The 15,360-nt window shown below is 36.6% G+C and overlaps 2 protein-coding genes across 2 annotated transcripts; one reads left to right on the top strand and one right to left on the bottom strand.

Moving 5' to 3' along the window:
• The first annotated feature begins 3,350 nt into the window (after positions 1 to 3,350).
• On the top strand, positions 3,351 to 8,856 carry LOC110752939 (uncharacterized). The gene is made up of 12 exons (XM_021953708.2): positions 3,351 to 3,882; positions 3,970 to 4,045; positions 4,896 to 4,968; positions 5,347 to 5,430; positions 5,550 to 5,666; positions 6,168 to 6,593; positions 6,759 to 7,162; positions 7,246 to 7,345; positions 7,439 to 7,498; positions 7,580 to 7,666; positions 7,800 to 7,928; positions 8,258 to 8,856. The coding sequence occupies exons 2-12, from the start codon at positions 3,972 to 3,974 to the stop codon at positions 8,558 to 8,560; spliced, it is 1,857 nt and encodes a 618-aa protein (XP_021809400.1). The 5' UTR covers positions 3,351 to 3,882; positions 3,970 to 3,971; the 3' UTR covers positions 8,561 to 8,856.
• A 514-nt stretch (positions 8,857 to 9,370) lies between these two features.
• On the bottom strand, positions 9,371 to 10,081 carry LOC110747854 (CAP (Cysteine-rich secretory proteins, Antigen 5, and Pathogenesis-related 1 protein) superfamily protein). The gene has a single exon (XM_021947937.2). The coding sequence runs from the start codon at positions 10,042 to 10,044 to the stop codon at positions 9,514 to 9,516; it is 531 nt and encodes a 176-aa protein (XP_021803629.1). The 5' UTR covers positions 10,045 to 10,081; the 3' UTR covers positions 9,371 to 9,513.
• Between the last annotated feature and the right edge of the window lie 5,279 nt (positions 10,082 to 15,360).

The following is a 15,360-nucleotide window of genomic DNA, read 5'->3' as shown; positions in this document are numbered from 1 at the left end:
TTTTGGTGTTGCGTTGGACCATCCACCAGAGAGAGAGAGAGAGAGAGAGATGGGGTTGAGGGACAAAACTAGGAGGGAGAGAAAGAGAGATGCCTTTTGCTGGATATGATTGGCATTGACTCACTTGTCCAAATGTCTTTGGAAAGTTCTCCTTTTCTGTCCCACTTGTGGGATTCTTCACCTTCCCCAACCCAAAACCGAGTTTATTCAACCCAAAAACAAGAAGGAAAAAAGAAAAGAAAAGAAAAAACTTCTTCCCCATTTTTACACAAAATGGTCTCTTTCTCTCCCCTCCTCATAGCTAAGCTAATTTGCTAAAGGACATTTTTTTAATGCGGATCTAGTTTTTGCCAACTCGAGGCAACTCACTGGCCAGTCCCCACTCAGTGATAGATGATGCATGAGCAGCAGCCTCTGATCAAGAAGCACAGATTCTGCTTCATCTTTAGCTCTGTACATTTGGGTACCTCATATTTCTCTACCCAAAAAAACACCTCTGTGAAGTCCTTTTCTTATTTAAGATTACCCATTTTCTTTCAGTTTCAAGGACCAAGCATAAAAATCAAGCCATATTTCAAATAGTTTTCCCATGTGAATCATTGCACTGTTCCTTTTTTATATGTGGATATGTAGTGTAGACCCCACAAAGTGGGGCATTGACTGCTTGTTGAATGATTGTTGAATGAAAACAGAACTTGCCCATCAGTCAAGAAATTGCTCAAGGGCATTGAATCAGTAGTGAGAGAACATCTGTTTGGTCACAAACAAAATGATGAAGTTCTGATAACAGAACATGTTCTAGATTTTATTTAACGTTTTCATATAAAGAATAGGAAAATATAGTGAAACCAGCAAAAAACAAAGCCACCCTGCTTCAGAAGCTGCTGTTTCCATATAATTTTATGAGCTTCTTTTGAATTTCAAATACATTTCACATCCACTTCTAATTTGTCTTCTTTTACCACTCATGCTGCACATCTCTTGCTCTGCATCTTGATATGTGTATGTTGCAGGCTTGCAGCTAGTGTTGTTTATGTCCCCCAAGTTCTTAAAATTTGATTTTAAGCTATATGACAGACGTTTTATTGATTTAAAATCAATGGCAAAACCTTGTCTTAACCTAATCTTGTGTTTGGATTCTTTGGAAAACTAACAACTTTCTGAGAGAGATCTCAGTAGCATGGAACTCTGTGTCCTACTCTCTTTGATCCTTGTAGCAAGGATGTCGTTTCTTGTGGTCCACGACTAAAGAATATCATTAATGCAACTTATAAATCCAAATTTCCACGAAGGCATGTCTGTCAGTTTTGATTTGAAAATTTGAAGATTCTCCTACTCTGCAATTGAATACATAATATATCATTCTTTTTCTTGGTTTTCTAATAATTTTGGCTTTGTGAAACCATCCATCTGACTTGTATAAACATTTTGATAATAAGATAAAATAGAAGTTTCATTTGTTTATTTATTGGAACCAAACGCTTCAACCCCTAGTAAATGGAGCTTAAAATGTCAGATGGATCCAAAAGGAACCATATCTTCTGTCTCTACCCTCAACCCCAGATGAAGAATCCCTACGCAAAGATAATATTGAAAAGGATTTCCGATGCTAAATAAACCAAGCCTAATAAGGCAAAGCATACTGTATATAAATCGTTTTCATTTCAACTGATGAGCCTAATGATAGGGGTTGTTTCTTGTGTACTAAAAAATTTAAATTGATGGAGACAAATTTCGGTCGTCTACACGCTTGTGGCTACTATTTAATTAGACATGAAAGTGACTACTAACCATGGATTGATGAAAGGACGCATCATATGCACGTAGACGATAGATAGAAGCAAAACTCTTGAAAATGCTCGTAACTTCTTATTTTCCTTCTTACCTTATATCTTGGGTTTTGGACTAAAGCTCTTATTTTCAGTCTCATAATATACTAGGCTATTCTTTGAAGTTTTACTAAGATTTACCTTCATGAAAAGGATAATTCATTCAGATGAACATGAGAATCCAACTACGTTGCATTGCCAGAATCAATGTTTGTATATTTGAAATAGGCTATTTTTTGAAGCAAGTTACACTAGGCTTTTGGTTTCTGCAATCTCAATATAATTCAGTTAAAAAAGGTTTCTACCATTGAAAAGAAAAGTCTCTCTCATTGCTCTGAGAGCCTCAGACCGAAAAAAGAGTATCTCTCATTGCAGTGAAAAACGAAGCCTTTTCCTTTTCTTTTCCCCAATTAGGTGAATATCACGACAAAAAGGGAGAGACTGGCCACCTTACCACGCTGCCATTCATCTTTTTTCTTTTGTATTGGACCATTGGAATTGGAAAAGGTCAAGCCCCATATAATATAAAACATATTTTATTCGGTTATTCTGTGACAAACGTTAGTCTCCTTGACACTGAAGGACAGTTTGGGCATCAACTGTTTTCTCAAAAGAGATTTAGACAAAGAGAAAGCTCTCAAATCCTCTTTGCTTTCAAGCATCCTATGTCTCCTTTATCTCTCGCCTTTCGTCCCTTTTGATGGGGAAGGTTTGCTTTTCTTCTAAAACCAAAACATTCGTGACCAAGTCATTATTGGACACAACCCATTTTTGGTTTTTCCTCACAATTGTCTTGGCTCAGATAAATTTCAATCCACAAGCATTATCCCAAATTATGTATTTCTACAATTCCAAGTGGGCTTAGAACTACTTCATCCTAAAACAACATGCCACTGACTTTGCTTGAACTCTTGGGTTGAACTCATAAATCATCTTGTTGCCATGTAATGAATTGACAGATCACCATTCACAAAGAGTAATGCTATGTTCCATCTTGCTTACACAAGTTTTAGATGCACAAAGTCAATGTGAAATTGATTTTTGGAAAAGAATGTAAAAGAGGAAACAATTTGATGTGACATTAACAATATTGGAAGTATGGTTTGTTGTATGCACTTATGCAACACCACAATTTCTTACATAGCATGGAGGATTTGTTAATAAAGTTAATATAGGAACTCTATTGTGAATTAAAATACTTTTAATCATTTGATCTACCCATGAGCGATACATAAATAGATCGAGTAATCTCTTTCTTTATCCAAGAAATGTGGTTTTAGTTGCAAACTCCTATTTGTAGCAATGGCAATGGCATTGTCATTAATCAGTTTTTTTTATTTGTAAATATATAGCAATGGCATGCAATGCTCCATATGTAGCCAGCCCTACATATCATACTAGTCTTAGACCTATGTGTAGCAAATAGTATGGGACAAGAGTGGAGGGGCGGTCACCAACTCCCACTTGCTTCACAACAAGAGAAGAGAATGTGGAAATTTGGTGTTTGTTATTTTTATGACATTAAAAATATGATCTTTATTCACGCACGCTATACATAGACCCAGACTCAGAGCCACTATTTATCGTCGTCTCACTCGTCCTCTGGTTGAGTGAAAGAACAATTGTCCACTTTTGGACCCTTTGACATTCAGGGGTCTACCACTTTTCTTCTTCCATTAGAGCCCACGAGCTGGTTTTACTTCTTTTAACGAAAAGCCAAAGCTCCTCCATTTGCAAAAGCTAAACATTTTAACACTCAGTATCTTGAAAGAGAAGCTCACCGGTCAAAAGAGTCGTCTATTTTGAGTCGTTTTTTGTGAACCGTTTCAGCTCTGCCATTTTCAGACTCTGTTAGCAGCAAGCAAGTGATCACTTTGTGGCTACTTCCTGTAAGCTCTTGCTTGCTGAAATGCTAGTGGGAAAGTTAAAGCTTTGGAGTCTAATTAAAGGCCTTTGAGAACTATTTGGTCATTGTTCGTCTGCTGGATCTTTTCTTTTTTTCATCTATCAAATACTCCATCAGGGTTCTCGCTGGCTTTTCTGGAGTGTAATGGTAACTATTTTTCCTCTGCTTTCTCTGTTTGGTTTTATTGTTTCTTGGAGATGTTTTTGCCTCACTGAAATTTACCGTTGTTTGCAGAGATGGGGTTTGGGATGAGCGGTGACGGTAAAATGCTGGGATTGAGAGTGAACCCACAACACAAGCGTTCAAAAAGGTAGCTTTCTAATTACTATGGATTTTGTTGACAGCTCTTTAAAATTCTTTTGTTAGCTAGCAAATTAATGTTCTCACATTTCTGCCAGATTTTGGTATTTATACTTGTGATTTTGAACTGGAAAAACTTCTGATGTGGGTTATGGGACAAATGGGAACCTGAGCATTCCCAGCTATACACTTTTTTCCTCAAATAACAACACTGACAATATCTACTAACCTCCATTTTGGCCTGTTTCCACTTTGCTAGTTTCATGAAGGGAAGCTTGAATTGTTTTTAAATGGTATGAAATTTTCAGCCAAAGAGAGGGATATTACTTGAGAGAGTTCTTTGTTTTATTGAGACCCTTGAATTCAGGTGTTAGCCATGAAGTTTTTCTCTTCTCCTAACTTTTTGTCCGCCAGATTCTTTGTATTCAATGAGAAATAGAGGGTATTGAAAGTGAAAACCGTGATGAGATATGGGGGAATTGATGGAATGAGGGACTTAAGATATTATCCTTTCCATTCGTTCTGTATTAATTGATTCAAACTCTTGATTTTCGGTTTTTATCATTCAATTTTTTTCTCTTCTCTGCCAAAGGTTTATTTATTCTTTTTTTTTTTTGTTTTTTATTATATATAAATCTTTACCAACTTCGTTTTCCTGTTAAAGTTTGTAATATGAGAAGTAAGGGATATTGAATGTCAAAGTTCTTCTTCTTATTTGAAAAGAACGCCTTGAGATTTGGCTTGTAAATGGACGACAAATCATGTTTGAAGTGTCCTAGATATGGAATAAAAGACGTCAAATGCCATCTACTTCAATCAATATCTATTAAGTATTTTTGTTCACTATTATGCATTGCCAGCTTTCCTGAGAAGAGAGGAGTGGAGGAAGAAGATTTGGATAGTTTGTATGAAGCATCAGACCGAGTAAAGCTGGTAAGATAACTACTCCATTTTGCCCTTTCACCAATTTTATTCCATAATCATTATCTTATAATAAGTCTTAATTTAAGATCTTAAGCATAGTGCCAGCCTAAACATTAACATTTTGGCCCCTCTATTTTTCTTTTCTTTTCTAGATATTTAATCTTAATTATACATGTGTTATAAAGTTAAAATAAAGTTTTAGGACATTTCAGTTAGTACTTATGTCTTTGATTTATAATACCCATTACCGTAGGTAGGAATTAAGCTCTGTTAAGCCAAGTTGGATACAAGACCGACGATTATGTTCATGATTCACACACTGAACTCTGAACTTTAGTGTCGAAAAGTAATTTTACATACTGACTTATGGATTGGATCTAAAACCAGGATATGGGGCAATTCAAGGGCCGCGCTACAACCAAGAAGAAACAATCTCCTACCATGGAAGTGCACAGCTCTTTAAAGCAAGAGGTATTCCAAACTTATATATCTTTATATATAGGTTCAGGAGATTTTGGATGATTAAACCCAACCCATTTTGTGCAAGCAAGCTCCAGCTTTATCTTTGCTTATTACTGTTTTGTACACAGATTCTGCAGCTCGAGAAAAGATTACAAGATCAATTCAATGTCCGCCATGCTTTAGAAAATGCATTGGGTTATAGATCTTCTATCCTTCACAACACAAATGAAATTGCTATGCCTAAGGTAGCTCCTTTCTCTCTTCATATTCAAATTTTCTTTCTTTAATGTATAGGAAATATTCGACAGGCTACTTGCATCGCCATAAAAAATGTACATGCTATATTTCTATATCAGTTTCTATTGCATGCACTGTATTATACCCTATTAAAACATATATTTCTACGTTTAAGTTCTGAATAATCGCACTTGTTGTGGAGGTATTTACAATTGTTCCTACACATTTTTCCTAAATTTAGTGTCTTCAGTAGCCTTAGTTTGATACCACCAGAGTATACAGTAGATGTTTGCTTTTATCTATTGTATTTGCCAGCAGTGACTAACTTCAGCGCTCTATTTCTTCCCTGATAAAAATTGTTTTTTGAATGCCTTGGCCATAGAATTGTAATGCAAATCTGGTGCTGAGCTTGACATTGGTGTTTATTTGCTTTTGCAGACTGTTTCACCACTATTTGTTTCTGTAATTTTTATTACTTACATTTTGACTCTGCTTTTATATGACTCCAGCCAGCCACAGAATTGATTAAGGAGATTGCAGTATTGGAATTGGAAGTTGTTCATTTAGAACAATATCTTCTCTCTTTGTATCGGAAAGCATTTGATGGACAATTGTCCTCTGTTTCCCCATCTAAGAAGGATGAACAACTAAAACCAACTCTAAAAACCCCAAGAAGCAGGTTCCTGGAAGTTTCCGAACCTGAAATGCCATCGAAGAGGGAAAATTTAGCAGTTCAATCTGGTGGTCAGTCACTTGAAAATTCATGGAAGGGAACTAATGGAATTGGAGGAGAAGAAAATCTATTCGATTCCGGTGTTCACCGTTGCCACTCCTCACTTTCGCAACGTTCTGCATTCTTATCTAGAACTTCTCCAGAAGAGTGTTTGTCGAAAGCTTTGCGTTCATGTCATTCTCAACCATTATCCATGATGGAGGTAATTTATGTGCCTTGTTTTTACCGTTTTCAGATAAAAGTTTGTTCCCCTAAAGATGCTGATCCACAGATCATGGCACACCCTGATTTACTTTAACCATTTTTTCATGCTATGCATGGCAATTTGACGGCCTTATCTGATTGTGACTTTCAATTGTTTTCCCAGTATGCTCAGAATACTTCATCAAATGTAATTAGTCTGGCAGAGCATCTTGGTACACGCATTGCTGATCATATTCCAGAAACACCTAATAGGCTTGCAGAGGACATGATCAAGTGCATGTCCACTATATATTGCAAGCTTGCAGAACCACCCTTGACAAATAATGGCCTTTCATCCCCCAATTCATCTTTGTCATCAACAAGTGCATTTTCTCCACGAGATCAGAGTGAAATGTGGAGTCCAACGTTCAGGAATAATTCATCTTTTGATGTACGATTGGATAATCCTTTTCATGTTGAAGGACTTAAAGAGTTTAGTGGGCCATACAGCACAATGGTTGAAGTGCCATGGATTTATAGAGATAGTAAAAAATTAGGCGATATAGAGCACTTGCTACAACATTTTAGGTGAGCCTTCATGTCAACGATTTGAATTAAATTCTATGTTTTCTTGCAATTAAAGTTATGCTTACAGAGTTATCTTGTTACAGGTCACTTATCTGTCGTCTAGAGGAAGTAGACCCAAGAAAGTTGAAAAATGATGAGAAATTAGCATTCTGGATTAATGTACACAATACGTTGGTGATGCATGTAATGTTCACTACCTGTGGTATACCTATTTCACATTGTGGTCATCTTTGGTTGGTTTCTACTGGATTCTAATGAATAATCTGTTTCTAATAGGCATATTTGGCTTATGGGATTCCACAAAACAATGTAAAGAGGGTGTTTTTACTTTTAAAGGTAAGAATAGTCTCTCACAGGCATTACTTAAAGGAAAAGTTGAGTAAGGGTATTTGTTTACTTGGTTTCTTTTACTTCCAGGCTGCATATAACATCGGGGGCCACACAATCAGTGCAGACACAATGCAGAGCTCTATCCTTGAATGCCGAATGTCTCGCCCAGGACAGGTGGATCCCAGGACACATATTTATACACCACTCTGAAACTCTAAAAAACGCTTTATTTATTTTACTGCTAAGAGTTTTATCTAACTTAACATCTCTTGTGATTCAAACTTATAAAGGTTATCTGTGCTTGCAGTGGCTTCGCTTGTTACTTACTCCAAGGAACAAATTCAAGACTGGAGATGAACGGCAAGCATATGCCATCAACCATCCAGAACCCCTTCTTCACTTTGCACTTTGTTCAGGAAGCCATTCTGATCCTGCGGTAATTTCATTATCTCTTTTTTTTTGTGTATTTCTAACATTACTCATAAATCTATACTGCTTTTGGAATATCCCAGCACATTTGAATGTATTCTATACTGTATTGAACTCCTAGTTGCATTGCGTCCCACTGCCACAATGGAAGGCAGAAGTACTTTTTAGCTTTTAGCAGTCACCCTTTTATCTGGTTAAAATTGAGAAAATAACCAAAAAGAATTTATCCCTGTAAAAAAACGATAGAAAAATCAACAATTCCTTGATATGCTTTGTCTTAGTTTTTATGTTTTTAAATGTGAGAAATTGTGCGAACCTTTCCATGATCTTTCTCAGGTTCGTGTATACACACCCAAGAGAGTATTTCAGGAACTGGAAGCTGCAAAAGATGAGTACATTCGAGCTACCTTTGGCGTGCGCAAGGACCACAAAATTCTTCTGCCTAAGATTGTTGAGGCATTTGCGAAGAGTTCAGGTTTGTGTCCGGTTGGTGTTTTGGAGATGATCCAACAATCAGTGCCTGAATCTTTGAGGAAGAGCGTCAAGAAATGCCAGCTTGCAAAATCTCGTAAGAGCATTGAGTGGATTCCGCACAATTTCACTTTTCGGTATCTAATTTCTAAAGAGCTGGTAAAGTGAAACGTTTGTATGGGGTGATACATGCAGTAATATACATGGTTCCTAGGCTTTTTTATTGTTAGAATGATTTCAATTTTCATGCATATCTTCTGTACAAAGTAGAATATGAACCAGAAAAATAGGCAAAAGGGAAAGAAAAAAAGGTGAGGGCTGGAGAATAGAATGGTGTAACCTGCAGCATTTTGTATCGGCACTATCTGTATCAGGCTCTGCAAAGTCTGCAATTGCTGTAATCTTTTTGTGAATGAATTGAAATGGCGCATTTAGCATTGTAAATATATCTGCAATTGCTGTAATGTTTTTCCTTGAACCATCATTATTAATGTTAAAATAGATTAATTAACAACATAGATAACATTTGGCAAAAACATTACATGTTTGCTAGCATTTCATGTGTGTCAGTGAACTCCATACGTGAGACTCACGTGTTCATTCACAGTTTTCCTGTGTCGGTGGATCGTTAATTCTTATGTCAAGTACAGTGTACCCATTTTTGGATCACAAGAATCAGCCGATTCCAATTTGGGTTCTGCATCATGTATATCTTGGATCTCCAAACTCATTTTTCTTAAAATATAATTACATAAATCACTAACCCATGATTTATTGATATTGAATGAACCAGTGCAGCTGTAATCTGTAACCAAGAAAACAAAACAAATCACAGCACAAAAGAAAAAGAGATCTGAGCCATTAGCATAGATAGACGACATGGGCTTAGTTCAGTAGGCTAAGATAGTGTGCTCGCCTTCTTGCAAGTTGCAACTGAGTTCGATTTCTAATCCTTGTAAATTAAAGAAGTTTAGAATATCGACTAAGCATACTGTTATTTAGCAGCAAAAGAGCCTCTCAGACAATACTTTTGCCAAATTTGCATCAAACAAACACCCAAGTGCAACAACACATTATTAATTAACCCCTCAAGATCATAGATCCCAAACTTGAAAACTTCTCTAGTAGGGGCTTTCCCCAATAACATTCCCAGGAGGGTTATAAAAACAAATGCTCAAACTGCTCTGATCCTTCACACAGGTGGCCTGTGCACAGCCCAACTCCACAGACTTTCTCCACACTACCTGAGTATACACACCACAACTATGATTTGGAACACAAGAGTTGCCAGTGTGGTTGTAGAAGTCCTTCTCCTTGAGCCACGTGTCCACAACCATGGTTGGTGTGACTGACTGGCCACTTGCCCACAGCTGATTGCCTCCAAACTTGCTGCCACTGGTGAGGTTAGCAAAGTTGCAGGCTTTATTGTCTCTTTGGTACCTCACAAGTCTGCTTGTGGCATTGGCCAGAGACTCACTCCACTTAAGAGGCTCAACGCCGACTGCAGCTCTGGCTTGGTTGTGAGCTTTGAGGTATTCTGTGGCTGCATTTGAGAGAGGAGGGGTGGCTGGGCTGAGCTGAGCCGCTGCAACATGGGCTGAGATGACGGTGGCTAGAGCCACTGCTAGCACAAGAAGCAAGGCATGGGCCATTTTGATCTTGATCTGGTTAAATCTTCAGTTGTTTGTCCAATTATTTATAGAGGTCTCTGTGTTGGTAAAAGGAATGAAGTGAAGTTACTGGTTTGCCCTTCTTGTGTGAGTAATGTTAAAAGGAGCAAGTTTGTTCGACTATATATTAAGTCATATCATACATGAGTGATAATTGATGCGTTGGTAATTAGTAGTTAATCATTGTAATTGTTAGAAAACCATTAATTACATGAACCAACAATGTATTTATACACCCTCTCACCTGCAGGTCTGCAAACCAACAAAGAAGTGGGGAACGAGAGCTAACTGTAGACCACTTGTGAAGAAACCTCTCATACCTTGTTAGACGGCCAGTAATTTCAGAAACTTAAGTTGTCAGGGACCAGATAGACGATTTATATCTTTTTTCTTTTAAGTTGTCGGAACAAACAACTTTATATCAAGCTTACACTACTGAGTACATGTAATTGTCCCATCGTGTAATGACAAAATTATGACAACGTAACACTTCTCATGTAGATGTTTGTTGTTTCATTTGTTCTGACAATACAAGAAACTCACCAAGATAAGATTGCATTCCCTTTTTTTTCATTGAATGCGAATTTGATTTGGATTGGACTAGACTGAAAATCTGAAATTCAATGTATAGTCAACTAGAATATGAATCCAGTGAAAATTAATCACCTATATTAACCCAAAAAAAGAAAAAAAGAATACAAAAGCAAAGGGATCTTAACCATGCATATACTGATTTTTATTGTGCTTAGAAAATTGATATACAGTATACTTGATTGATCAACTTCTCTAGCTAGGTTATTTCCCCTTCAAAGAACGAAGTGAAGTTACTGGTTTGCCCCTTTCATATAGTACAAAGGCGACCACCAACCTTACATGCGAGCAACACGTGACATTTTCGCAGAATTTATCGATTAAAAATGTACTCAATTATAGCCACCTCAAAACTTATAGCTCAAGTTTGACCCGTCTTAAATATTTTTATTAAGCGTATCACGTACCGAATGGTATATTGAAATATATTTAACAAATCCAATAGTTTGAAATATAATTGAGCATTTCCTTTTTAGCTAAAGTCCGAAAATATTGTTGTGTCTCGTTTGTTCATCATCCCAGAATTCCAGCGGCGGAGTTGGTTGATGGTTTCGATTCAATGGTAGGTAATTAATTTAAGAGCCAGTGTGGCGTTGTGCCACCCTGATTGACCGAAACAACGTACCAAAATTTCCCACAACAATCCACGTGACCACGTTGACTTATATCTTTGATAAGGATCTATGGCCTATGACCATGGAGGTCAGCCCCCGAGCCTAGTCACGTGCAAGTATAGCTTGGCGGTATGAACTATAACGGTCAGCCCCCGTGACGGTGGTCACTTTTAATATCTCCACAACTTGTATGCGTAAACTAATAGGTATTGGGCTTTTATCAAAGAATTAGCCTCAAATGTTTGTTGAAGTGGGCCTCAGCCCCACATGTTGGTCAAAGCCTTACCATTTACCCACACCAAATAAAACCTACCTCAGTCCTAATCATTTTGACACCCAAAGATTAAAAAAAAATTCAAGCTAGCAATGTGGGTTAAACAAGTTAGTTACGATGGTTTGTTCGCTCTCTTAGGCTGTAGTTAGCTATGGCAATGTGTCCGCCCTTTTTTATTCGAATTGGATCTTCTACTCGTATATTAGAGTAATTAGAATATCACTTTTAAAAGAAGAAAAAAAAGAAATTTGATCTCAAACTGATCAATTCTCACATTGCTAACATTCAAATGTGTTTGACTATATATCACTCAATTTGATTTTGATAAAAAACCATAAAAAATATCATACCCAAAAAGAAAAAAGAAAACTAAGTTCAATGAATATTGAGCTTGGGAGTTAGGCGAGCACCATCTTTGCCCAATGCGGAGGCGGCCTTGATTGCCAGAGCGCAGAGGTCCGGGAGAGAGAGCGGCTTCTGGGCTTCACAGAGTGGCAACAGGAAGTAAATTTGGCCCGGTTGGAGCTCCTCCTCTTCAGGCACCTGGGGCACGCACGTCCCGACAGACATGGTCTCGGAGTTGCAGAGGAAATGATTGGGATTCTCCGAAGTTATGTGCTTGGCTTGCGTTGGTAGCTTCAACTCCTGCATCCGACCGTCCACGTGGATCACTTTGCTGCTTGTCGCCCGTCTGATCAAATCTGATCCTGCCGGTCCTCCTCTGCTTCCATTTCTTGTCTTCGTCGGAGTGGAAGCACAAGCGCCCATATTTTTTCACTGAGAGAGAGAGAGAGAGAGAGGAGGTTTTTCTTGTTTTTAACTTCCAGTCGGTGGTTTTACTATACTTTTTAACGTAAGACTTTATTTTTGTTTTTTTTTCTGATAGGTTCAACAAAGTCCAAATTAAGGTCTTTGTTTTAGACCAAAAACAACTAATAATTAAATAATTAAGGTCTTTATATGATGTTAAAGGGTTATGTCAAACCAAACCTTTTTTTTTCTTTATTTGAATGAAAGACAGCATTTTATTAAGCAATCAAGAAGAATTATAAAATCAGAACATCCCTAATAATATATGGTGGTTTCTCAAACATAACCTTGCGCAGACTACTAACTTATGTTTGGTATTCCCTCAAAAAGTGTATATCTGGATTTTTGTGGTCTCCTCAATTCTAGGGTTTTGTTAATAAACCTTTTTTTTTTCTTTAAAAAAAGCATGACCTTTTTTGTGTGTTTATAGAACCTAAATCTTAAGTTAAGGATTGGTTATATATTTCTAATTTCGGTCGTTGGATTGCATTAATTAGATGTGTTAATAGATTTAATATGCAACATACATGAAATTCAACGGTCAAGATTAGAATTATGTAACCAATCCTTAACATAAAATATTTATTGAAGAATCCCCTGTAGTTTTATTATATTAGTCTATAAGAAACTTTGTATTTCAATTAAAAGCATTGACAAAGTGATCTTGAATATTTCATGCTTACAATACTTCAAACCTAAAACTAAATTGTACAACTTATTTGGGTGACATGAAGTGTGTGTGGGGAATGTGTGCTCCAATAATGTCATGAAGAAAGAGTATTACATGAGAGAAATATCTTTCGTTTACAAGTTGATATGTATGATTTAGTATCTAAAATTCTAAGTGAGTAAATAAAACTAGTCGCTTGCTAGCATGCTGGCTTTGTGTTACATCCAAAGCTAATACGTCTTGAGTTCGATTGGCATCAGATTAGTGATACATTACCATAAATGATAAAAAAGAAACTTTAGTGATTAAATTTCTTATAGTGAAGTAAGAGACTCAAAATCCGTAGGTTTTGAAAAAGTTCATAACATTAATATGAAAAATAATTGGTTTGCAAAATGAACTTCTTAATTTGACCCCCAATTTTTTTTATTTAGGAATGAAACTCTCATATCTAATCCCAGGAGATGAGAATGACATATGCTCATTCCCATGTTTGGGAAAGTTGGGAAGTGAGGACGAAATACAACTTTATCTCATTCGCATGTTTGGTTATGAATGAAAGATTGTTGAGTTTTCCAATAATACCCTTCTTTCTATTTAAAATTATTAATGAAGGGTGATATTTAAAAATTATAATATGGGTAAATTTAGTCCAAAAAAGTGCATGAAATGCTTTTCCATATAGGGGGAGAAAAATTCTCAAGGAGAGCCAAGGGTATTAAATTCTCCCCTACACAAGAAGTTCATATCCATGAGTTAGATAAAAAAAAAAAAAGGAGTACTTTTCACCTAAAAAAAGTAACTTCATTTGCACCCCTTTGGACTTAAGCACAATACTTTTCAACCCTCATTTGAGGTTAAATCTGACTTAAGCATCGGAGGGTAGTTAGTAGGGGTGGGCACGGTCCGGATTGGATCAGTTTCACCTCAAAACCACGGTCGAACCAATTATAATATGACGGTTTGGTTTGGTTTAATTTGAATAAAAATTATAAAGGAAACCAAACCGAACCAACCAATTTAAGACAGTTTGGTTTGGTTTGGTTCGGCCGGTTTGGGCCTAAGCCCAATTATCTTTCTTTTTGCATTTTTTCAACATTGTTAGCCCAATTATAACCAACAAATTCATAACTTACTTCATACATAAATCATTTTCTAGAGTATGAAACTATCCTAAAGCTCAAAACGTCATAAAACCTCATATTTCACTAATTAACCAATTCAAATATTCATATATAGTTATTAATTAATTAGAGTATTACACATGTAAAATAAAATATAAATAAATAAATATACACATAAACGGTCTGGTTTGGTTTAAATCGGTTTACAAAAGCTTAAAACCAAACCAAACTAAACCATATACAATCCGGTTTGATTTTTAAACAATTTAACTTTTTCTTGATCAAAACCAAACCAAACCGATAATTATGGTTTAATTCAGCCGATTTCATCGATTCGGCCGGATTGATGTCCACCCCTAGTAGTTAGTGGCCTATACCACCACTTCTTCAATGACCCATTCTTGTCTTCTTCCCAGGAAATAGAATCCGATTGCCCACATTATCCCGATGCCTTGGGTGCGATCGAGAAGAAAAAGGAGACTTACAAAAGTGCGTCCTACAAATCCAAAATAAACACCCTTGAGGGAGGATGGGCCCAAGAATTTTGGTGCACTCTGATTGGGTGGTGCAAGCATCAACAAATATGTTTCACTATTTGTGAGTTATGTCGTAAAGTAGATGGCGAAGAGGAATAAATAAGAAGGGGTAGCTAAGGACAAAGTATTAGTCTCATGAGATTGACACGGTTTTTTTTCCCTCTTCATTTTTTTATGGAGAAGTGTCCACAATTTCAATTCACACATCTGTCTATAATATAGAAAGGGCGAATACAAGAACGTAGCCGCACAAAGGACTTTTACAAACAATAAACACAAGTATTGCAAATCTCTTGTGGTATTTCCATGTTAAGTACATGAATCTGTAAAAAAAAAATCGAATTAGAGTAAGCATGACGCTGGCCTCCATGCCATAACCTAGTCACTTCATCACTTCATGATCCCAATCAAATATATATGATTAGATAGGGTATGTGCGTAAAATGCTAAGGATATGATTTTGTTTACAGTTAATTAATTCCTTTTTAGTCAATGTTTATAATTAATCTCTCTCTCTCTCTCTATATATATATACAGTTATTCTCTTATCCGGATGTCCGCACGTTATTATCGTGCGGATCCTATTGTAAACAGGCAGGAAAACAGAGAGGGGTAGTACAAAATACACGGCGTCTGCACGATAATAATATCCGGATGTCCGCATAAGAGAATTTCTATA

Source organism: Prunus avium, chromosome 7 (assembly GCF_965620075.1).
Source record: "Prunus avium chromosome 7, drPruAviu1.hap1.1, whole genome shotgun sequence".
NCBI lineage: Eukaryota > Viridiplantae > Streptophyta > Magnoliopsida > Rosales > Rosaceae > Prunus > Prunus avium.
The sequence above is the reverse complement of the archived record's forward strand: the minus strand, read 5'-3'. Positions and strand labels throughout refer to the sequence as shown.

What these genes read in the sequence shown, in the direction of transcription:
- LOC110752939 (XM_021953708.2), top strand. Translation starts at nt 3,972, where the DNA reads ATGGGGTTTGGGATGAGCGGTGACGGTAAAATGCTGGGATTGAGAGTG. An exon ending in ACAATACGTTGGTGATGCAT is followed by an intron (nt 7,346 to 7,438) that starts GTAATGTTCACT and finishes TGTTTCTAATAG; the next exon opens with GCATATTTGGCTTATGGGAT. An exon ending in GAAGCCATTCTGATCCTGCG is followed by an intron (nt 7,929 to 8,257) that starts GTAATTTCATTA and finishes GATCTTTCTCAG; the next exon opens with GTTCGTGTATACACACCCAA.
- LOC110747854 (XM_021947937.2), bottom strand. Translation starts at nt 10,044, where the DNA reads ATGGCCCATGCCTTGCTTCTTGTGCTAGCAGTGGCTCTAGCCACCGTC.